Raw genomic sequence first — 9,806 nt, 5'->3', positions numbered from 1 at the left:
TCTACTCGTAGCCCGCACAATACTTAACTGGTTTTCCAAAGAACTGCTTAAGGAGAGAGGCTACAACGTGTTGAGACACACAGGAAAGGCCACTCCATATCCCAAGAGCATAAAAAGCAAAGCCTATTCCAGCCTCCCTCTACCCCACTCCCATTTGTTTTGAAACTTTCTTTGCTCCCCATTTTTCAAACAGAGAACAGACACACTGGAAATAAGCAGCAATGATAACAAACACAGTAACCAGTTCATTGACCGTCCGAGCAGTGTCGGCAGTGACTCATTGTAGCGGTAAAAAGAAGAAAGTCACTCACCCTCACGAAGCTGGCGGGAAACCATCCTTCTTCATCATCGATCTGACCCCACCACCAGTCCTTGTTGGAAGCATCCAGGACCTTGATAACGTCTCCTGCTTTAAACGCCAACTCCCGGTTGGCCATGGTGACGTGATCCCATACTGCCTCAGCACTTACAATAGAACCACCACTGATCAGCTTTGAAAACAGAAAACCAGCAGTCAATAAAAGCTCGGTTCCCCGACGCAAGCACATGCACAGCAGCAGCACAGAAAAAAGCGCTCAGCCAAAGTAAAACAATTTTCCTCCATTCCAATCCATAACAATTTCACCCTCACGTGATGTAATCCAGCCTGCGACCATTTCTGCAGACCGCCCTTCTGCTCCTAACCAGGCCACGCAAGCGAGCATCGCGTGTGGATGTTCAGCACCTCTCGGGTCCTGGCCCCACGCATGGGAAAAGCAACAACCTCCCCTGCCACCGCCACCGCCACGCCGTATTTATGAGCATGCACGTCTGTCAGGGTACATGGCTTTCAGGTACAATTCGGTTAGCATAATGTATAGCTGGGACTTCCCAAAAATGGCAAAACCAAGCGATGGTGTCCTGCAAAGGAATTTTCGTTTCAGAGCAAGTTTGCTCAGTTAAAGGATCAAAAGTCAGCTTGAGGCTCAGAAGGCTTTCCATGCAAATCCAAGCAAAGTTTGCAAACGTATTTAGAAGAACACTTTTTTTTTAAACTGAGAGTTCAGTATTTGTTTAGTGCTGGTGATGTACTGACATCCCTTGCTTTTGAAACCTTCAAGCTACGCAGCAGGTAAGAAGGGCACAGTGGCATCCTGCTGACCTGTTTCAGACCCAACCTGGAGCGCAGCCCAGCTCCACGGCACATCCAAACCTCGCTCTGCCCACAAGAAACCTGCCGGCGTTGGCTGCTGTGACAGCCTTCAGGGTGCAGATACCTGCCCACTAGAAACTGGACTGAGGCCAGACTTGCGTCCGACAGGACCTACTGAACGTCTCTCCACGTAGAGCAGATGGTTGCCTTAGAGCTGGACCAGCACCACGGCAAGGACCTAACCAGCTCTCATTTTCATTGTGAGCCACCTAGTTTTATATATATAAAACTCCTGCCTAATGCTTGTGGGAAGGACCCATCCGAACACTGATGCTTGTGCATCCACAAGACAAATCATCCACCCATGCCTGGGACACCCGCTGCTCCTCAGAATGATAGTCATGTATTTTTTAACAGAATAATAAATTGTGTTTATCTTTCATCCACTGCAGGAATTCTGCACTGAACAGTAAGACTGCCCTAGCAAATATAGACTTTACCCATATGCTTATTAGCTTGTCAGAGCCACCCTGAACCTTGTTCATTAATTCTGCCGTCTGAGACGCACTGAATATGCACTTGGGCTCACCTCCAAATCAGAATTTCAGCTCACAAAGAGCTCAGCGCTGCAACCATTACAGACCTTCCACATGGCAACACTTTAACAGCCACAGATACCCTTTCAATTTAGGCAAGCAATACAAAGCACAAAGACAATAACCCGTCGCAGCGGTTATGTAAGTGCCGAAGCACTGGGAATGGTTAGAGTGCTCTTAACGGCTCTTTTATAAGTTTGGCTTACCAAAATGCCTGCTAATAACTACCTGCACAGTAAGAACTTGCAGTAAGCCTTCTAGCACTGCTGCAGGGTTCTCAGCATAAACATATAAGAGCATTCAAGTCCCTACAGGCAATTCAGTCAACAGATTAAAGGACCTGATTTACTGTTTTCCTTGAACTGACTTTCTTTTAAGAAATCAAGCTCCTTAGGTTTGTGACAATTACAGTTGCAGTTTCAGCTCTTCAATTATCAGAGTCAGTTGTACGTAAAGCAGCAAGATCTAAGAGAGCCTAACTTGACACTTAGTGCCTTTCATCCTCAAAGCCAAGATGTATCTAGTCAGCGGACCTCTTGTTCCTGCAGTAGATAAAGTAAAACAATGTTCTTCCTACTTCGATTTTGACAAATCGTCCTTTCTAGTTCAAAATCAGCTGTAAAAGAAACGTGGCTTCTCTGTATATCATATAGGGGATTTCCACACACGAGCCTCACAAGATCACCTGATAGCAGACAGAAAAAAAGGTTAATAGCAAGCTCTCGTTGAAGAGTCAAGCAATGGAGCTAATCGATTGCAGAACTTATCGCAGAGGGTGTCTGCTGTATTAGAGTGGATTTCTCTCACGTTTGGGCATTTGGTACAGAGCTGCAAGGAGCTAGGCACCAGAGGACCCCATCCAAACTAGTGGCAGCTGAAGCCAGATGGGTAAGGGCCCTCAGTTCACCCCAGCTCTGGGCCCTCACTTCGCAAAGTAGGGTAGCTACATCTGGAAAAATAACAGTTATAAAGATTGATTTCTGTTTCCAGTGCAACAACTGAGTGCTCAACCCAGGTAGTGATATGTTCCAGTGCCTCCTCACAACACCTCGCATCGCTCTGAATCAAGATTTCTAGATGCTTTCATAAATATGAATCAGTTTAAACCACAAAGAACCCCAGAACAGATCTGGAAGGAATGAAGACTTCACAGCTGAAGAAAACCCCCTTAATACATTCAAGACCAGTTAACAGTCATCTGTTCTTCTGCCAGGACTGAGCTCTTCTCCTCCCCTAGTGTTTCCCCTCTGCCGTATTTATGGACACTGTCCCTCCTCGCCCCAGCCTGTGGTTTCCCAGGTTAAGCAAGCTCTGCTCTTTCAGCCTTGTCCTGGCAGACGGCTCTTCCTTCCCCTGAGCATTTCACCAGCCCTTTTCGGCATCTAGATATTTTGCCCGCATCTTTCTTGAACACAGATGACCAGAACTGTAAATTCTATTCCCAAAGAGACCTTACCAGAGATTTGTGAAACAGCAGGAAATATTTATTACAGTGTCACAGAAATCTTGCAGTAAGACATAAGATCTCCCCCTTTTTCCCATGGCTACCTCCCACCAGCAGCTCATGGTGATCTTGCATTTAGCTTATCTAAATAAAAGAGGTAGAGTACATTCTCTTTGTCTAGAAAGTCAGTTTTCTTGTCACAAAATAAATCAGGTTGGCCTGACACTCGTTCCTTTTGTCAGTGCCATCGGGTATTTTAGTCCATTTTTCACTGATGATGAACCAGGAACGGAGCTATTACGCAGAAGCCGTGTTTCTGCTTTTTCTGCTTCAGCTGACATAGACTTTGCTGTCACTTCACACACAGGCAGTTCTGGGCACAAACTGCCACAGAAACGTCACTGAAACCAAACTTCAGAGGGATAGTGTTTTAGAGCTTCCTAGCCTACTTTGCGAAAGTGCATTTCCGAGCCTGAGGCACAAAATCCCAGCTCCAAGGAGCTTGGCCAGTGCAAGGGCTGGCAGGGACTTGCAAAGGGCCAGAAAAGCAGGGGGCCTGAGGCACAAAATCCCAAGCTCCAAGGAGCTTGGCCAGTGCAAGGGCTGGCAGGGACTTGCAAAGGGCCAGAAAAGCAGGGGGGTGTGCTCGGCCTTTTTCTGCTCTTAACGCAGAGATCTGGAAGATGCTTTCAGCGGACGTCAGGAGCCGAGGTGGCTTTGCAAGGTGTTTCTTGATACTCAAGGAGAAAGGCTGCAAGTTCTTGGTTTTCACCGTCTAGTGCCAGCAGACAGAAGAAAGGCCCCTTTAGCTGGTCCTTTCCAGCCCCTGGCACATATCACTAGCCCAAGAAAGGGATCCACATGCCAGGAAGCCTGCAAGCAAGCCTTGGCCTTCCAAAACACAAATACAGTTCAGCCTGTAAAAAAGGACAGCAATGGGATGGCAGAATTCGAGTTCCAGCCATTGCACGTGCTGGGTCCATTGACAGAAGGTCAGAGCCTAAAATTAAAAGATCCAGTTTAATTTATTTTGCAAGACATCTTGCTGCATCTGTGGAGCCGTCTGACTCTTTCAGGGCAGGGTTACAGAGACAGATCCTGACATCTGCAGCAGCAAGAGATGATGAACTAGAGAAAGGTCAGGATAAAATGTTATTTTCTGAGAGAATTCAACATAGGAGCTCTTCGCTCCAGAAAGTTCACGTCTCTTGGTTTCAAATCTGGGTCTTAGCGCTGTGGTCAGACACACTCAGCCAAAGACCTTGAAAGGGACTTACCTCCCGTAATTTTAGATGCCTGCCACACAGCATCTGAGACAGTCATCTGGACTCCTTTCTAACCAGTGAAGAGAAAGAGACACATCTGGAGTGTGATTCACCTCGGCTATTTCAGTTGCCTACCTTCGAGTGAGGTGAATCATGCCCTAGAAATTACTACTTCTCTGTGTTTAATTGGGTGATGCAGAAGTTTACATTTCCAACATCTTACGTTCATCCCATTTACAATTTGGCCATCACTGAAAAGGGGTAATAAAGAACTGGATTTAACAACAATAATCACAATAGGAAGAGTCAAATATTAAATCACACTCCCCCAGACACAGCAGTTTCTCAGTATGCGAAGGTGGTTGTAAATAAAATTATGCTCTCCGTGCCCATCGGAAGAATTCACAAAATCCCAGCCTTGTAAATTTACAATAATGAAGACTTAGATATTTGGGAAAAGCGTCCTACTCATAAGAAGGGGGAGGTAGCTAGAAGAAATGCAATAGGTGATAATATACATTTGGTTTTGACATACCCTGGATACTGCTTGTCTTCCAGGTGAACGTCCTAGTTCCCACTAAAATCAATTATTCTTGTCAGTTGGTTGTTCAAACTAAAGAGCCCAAAGAGAAAAGTTCCTCGACGCTTTTACCATGTAACAGTGCAGGAGAAATGCCCAAGAGCATTTCTTAACAACAGACCTGAGAATAATTTTGACTGTTTTACGGGAGACTTCAGAGGACTGCCAACCGCTGTCTGTCTGGGGTGAAGAAAAAACTTTCTCAGCGCGCAGAAGACCAGATTAACTATCGGGATGCTGGGCATGGACTAGGGACCAGAGTCACTGTTCAGCATGGGTCCTTCTTCACCTCCTAGCAAACACCTGGTCATGGCTGAAGAGAAGTACCAGGCTAGACAGATGAGGGGCCGCTTCTATGTCCCAGCACCACAAATAAATTTACTTAATGAGGAAGAGAAAAAGGGAATAAAGACAATGCTCCTTCTAATTATATGCACAGCTGACACGTTTCTGGAACACACACCAAGAGCAAGAACATGGGCTATTATCACTGTATCACCAGGATCGCATCAGCCTTTTCAGGGATTTTGACTACAGGTTTCCAAAGCGCTCTGTAAACCTCCAATAATTCAGTCACAAACCCTCACTCTGAAGACGCTTATTTAAGACACTCCTAACACCCGTGTACAACAGGTGAATGCTTTCACAATAGCAAGTAAAGTCAGTGGAAAGGAATTAAATCATTCCTACTTAAGGTCCATGTGGACTTTCCCTTCTCTTCTAGTCTGGTGTTATTTCCAGGATGGAACGTGGCCACTGGAAATACCGAGTTACATTAGAGGTGCTGCCAAAATAAAATGACAACAACAACAAACAGTAAAAAAGGGTTTCAGAGGACTCTGCGAGTCACCACCTCCGGGATGCAGTGCCGTCAGCGCGTGCCAGCTGAGGGCTCCTGACCCTGGCACACCATGGCGTGCCATGGCAGGGATGTTGGAGGCTGTACCACAGCAAACATGCCGTGGTACATCGTTGCAAAACCTCTGCTGAGCTCACCTAGCTGTGATTGTCCTCGCTAGTGTCAGGAAAGCTCAGAAATGCCCATCTGGCAAATGATCTCAACTGTCTCCTCCTTCCCTCGTGCTTTCCAAAGGCCTCAGCCAAGGGGGAGGGATTGTCATTAATGCCACGGGGGCAGCTTCCAAGGAAAATAAGAGAGGAGCTCAAATGTGGTAGTTCGACTCTGGAATTTGCAAGTTTTTTTTCTGGCCATGGCTTTGTGGCACTGCTATCAAGACAAAATAACTCTCCCTGCCAAAGTAAGCAGGAAAATAAAAATAGAAGGAATAACAGGAACAACACCCTGTTACATGACAGGGCGGAATCACTCTGCCTGACCCCATTACTAGAGCAAGCCTGGAGCAAACCCGTATGACCCAAAGGAGAGGAGGGGAAAGGGGATTCCATGAAAGACCCTCCTGCAGCAGCAGGTCCCACACACCTTGTCACTCCCTATCTCACAGTCTATATCTATAGCACATCTGGATCAAAAAAGCCCAGGATCATGGCTAAGACGGTTTTTTTGAAGTACATTTCAGAACGTGACCTCTAAACCAATGCTTACAACTTCTTCCAGGCTACTGCAGGGTTTAAATCTACCAGCCACAAACCGGCTGTGTCACTGCAACGGAACTTTGCTCCAGCTCTACAAGATGGGGCAGCTTGGAAGAAGAGTTTGGGGAACGGGTAAGCCTCTGCCTCTGATCCATCTGCTGCATTTTCCCTGACTTTGCTCACTTCCAAAGCCACGACGCACAGTTGGAGGCCAACATCTGCTCCTTCTCAGCAACTGCCCGCAGTGAGGCAGCCGAGTATGAAATATGTTTTAATGAAATCAGCCACTATTGCAAAATTTTGCTAAGTATTCCCAACTAATCAACACTTACTGGCTTCTTATGGGCCAACTTGAAAAAGAAATCAGGGACTTACTGGTCCCTGGAGACTGAAATGGGCACAAAATAGCAAAAATCTTTTTGGGGGGTGATTTGGTTTGAGGCTAGGCCACACAAATCGTTATTACCTATCCATACCTCATCCAGGGAGAGTCATCGTTAGCTCACGAGATTCTGCACTGAGTTTCCAGCACAAAGTTTCTCACTAGTCCAAAATTCACTCAATGAAGAGCCGCCTTCCCAAAAAACCCCAAAGAAATCTACCATAGATGACCATCTCCTTAGAAAATTCAAAGTACCTACAAAGTTTCTAGGACCATGGCCTCTGAGTAATATGAATAATCTTAAGGCAGGGATATATTTCTCTATTAGATGTTTAATAAAGCATCCATAGAGTTATAATAGTTAAAAAAAAAAAAAAAAAAAAAAAGCTCTGGGTAGTTCCCTTTCAAATCAGCATTACATAAACTATGTACTCCTCCACAGGAGCGGGACGGCAGGAACAGGGAGCAGACTGTGAAGGGGAGATGGAGAAATGTGGTGAGACTACGCCATTTGTTCAAATTGTTCGTGTACAGACATGCCCTTTATTCAGACAACATAAAAGCACTGTAAAATAACAATAGCATTTCCCATTGTATTCAACAGGCCCTTCCATAACGGCAGCAGCCATAACATCTTCAAACAAGAATATACAGAGAGCTGGCATTCAGAGTAACGAAATCAATGTTCAAAGTAACCCCAGCAGAACAGGAGACACAAACGATCTGCAAACCCCCAGCCAAATGAGAATACCAACTTTGCTTCCAGTGTTCCCAGAAGAAAGGCACCTCATGCTGCTTTACCCTCCTGTGTTTTAATTGCATTGCTCCTTCACGAGCAGTAATGCTTACAACACAGACTGATAGGGCTGTTAATCACGGGGCCATTTATTGCAACAGCAATGCCGTCATCTTAAAGATTTCCCAAGGAGGGCATTTATAGCCCTGCTGAGATCCACTCGTACGCCTCCCCCATGAAAACCACATATACGGTACGAGCACGGGAACGGTTTGATGGGGTGCTCGGGAGCGGTTTGATGGGGTGCTCACCTGAGCCGCCCAGAGAACACAAGCTGCAGCCCATGTTTCAGTCCAACATTTCGCTGGTTTTCACAACTAGGGCAGGTTCACCCAGTTGACGGAGCAGACAAAAAGGAAGCATACAAGAAAATGTCACCCCACCCCATCATGTTGTACTTTTGCTCTTGTACCATCTCCCAGTAGTCCCTTTGATTGTGTATTTATTTTTAAACCTCTCGTCAGAAATTATACAAACTGAATAATGCCAAATCATAGTGAATTCGCTGCACGGCTTATTCACAAAACAAATGGGAGGGCATTTCCACTTGATTTGCTTATTCTCTGAAGAGGTGCAATCACACAAAGGTTAAGCACGAGGCAAAGAATTTCCCTTTCTGCTTTCAAGCCCTTTGATGAATTTGACTAATGGCTGGATTTCAGCTGAAAGAGGCTGATTGGAGTGAGAGAGCCTCTGATATCCCCGTACTCTGGAAAGTCTGTCACACTTGGTTGGAAGCTTTATCTATTTATCTATCTATCTATCTATCTATCTATCTATCTATCTCTAAAGGTGGAGAATCAGTACAGACTTAAAGGTTCATTAGGACTGAGTTATCTTTTTCATTGATTTAAGTTTTCTTGAAAAGACATTGCCTGGCACACGTGAAATCACCTGGCCTCATATAGGGCACAGTAGTAGACTCCAGGGTATGGTATTAGTCTTACTCTCCACCTTCTTATGGTTATTGTCCATGTCATTCCTATTAATAATAATAGCTGCAACACAGAGCTGCGTACGGTAACTGGAGAGCTGAGAGTGCCTATAAAACCAAGGCAGCAATGAGGCAAAGGCCTAGTAACAAGATAGAGTTACCGCAATAAAGCACTGCCCATGCTCTGGAGCACCGGCGAGCCCTCCACTTTGATGGTGCATATGTCACCGTAATTGCTTTCCAATCCCTTTTGCATACTGGGCACATTAAGCCTCCCCTTGCCTGATGACATATCTTTCATGTAGAGTAATTACGAATAACCACTAACCATAATCTTTTAACTCAGATAAATTATGAGATCGGTTCCGGGACTCAAAGTTTAAACTGCTCCGGGGAAAACAGCACCTTTTGTCAAACACAGCGAGAACAGCTCACGGCGCCTTACTGACTTGGGGCCAACACAGGCTGTCAGCATGAATCCCTCATTACAGCACAGGGAAAACAAATGTCTAAATACTCTTCAAGATCTAAACCTAAAATACCCGCGCAAATCCCAGTCTTCTGACCCCAGAAGGGACTCCTCACAGTCCTAAATGAAGGCCGTAACTACCTCAAAGACCTAGAGTTGTACTGGAAATCCTTCCTGTGATCAGAGGGCCAAAGCTGTGCTTTGATTTATGCCCAGCTTAATCTTACTGGGCTGAGCCTGCAATATGCTGTATGGGTGGGAGAAGCAGTCAGGATTACCAAGCAATGTTTCCAGCGCTAATAAAGCATCAGCCCAGCCCCGCTGCTCCCTGCGACAGCAAACATTGTGCCAGATAACATCGAAGCATTGTGTACGGACCACTGCAGGACTTGGGAAAAGATTGATACATTTATCTCCCAATTCCCCAAGGTGCAGAATAACGCAGATAAGCAAAACGGATATTACAAAAGATATATAAATTAGGCTCTGGGAATGTACAGTGAGGGGCAAGAGGCTGCTGTGGAGCGCTGAGCCCTGAGCTAAGGGACCCAGCGAGGAGGTACAGCACTCAGCTGCACGGAGATCATCCTGAGCATCCCTATGCCCATGGTGTAGCTAATCCGTAACATCGAGACCCATTCATGGATAACCAAG

The 9,806-nt window shown here is 45.7% G+C and overlaps 1 protein-coding gene across 1 annotated transcript in view; it reads right to left on the bottom strand.

Annotated features, from left to right (window-relative positions):
* Positions 1-9,806, bottom strand: part of ARHGEF9 (Cdc42 guanine nucleotide exchange factor (GEF) 9) — a 194,620-nt gene that overhangs the window by 65,374 nt on the left and 119,440 nt on the right. Inside the window, exon 4 of the mRNA XM_009324258.1 lies at positions 312-491. Coding sequence (XP_009322533.1) covers positions 312-491 — 180 coding nt within the window. The remainder of the gene's footprint in view (positions 1-311; positions 492-9,806) is intronic.

This window comes from Pygoscelis adeliae, unplaced genomic scaffold, assembly GCF_000699105.1.
Source record: "Pygoscelis adeliae isolate BGI_AS28 unplaced genomic scaffold, ASM69910v1 Scaffold465, whole genome shotgun sequence".
Taxonomy (NCBI): domain Eukaryota; kingdom Metazoa; phylum Chordata; class Aves; order Sphenisciformes; family Spheniscidae; genus Pygoscelis; species Pygoscelis adeliae.
This window is presented reverse-complemented; position numbering and strand designations above follow the sequence as displayed.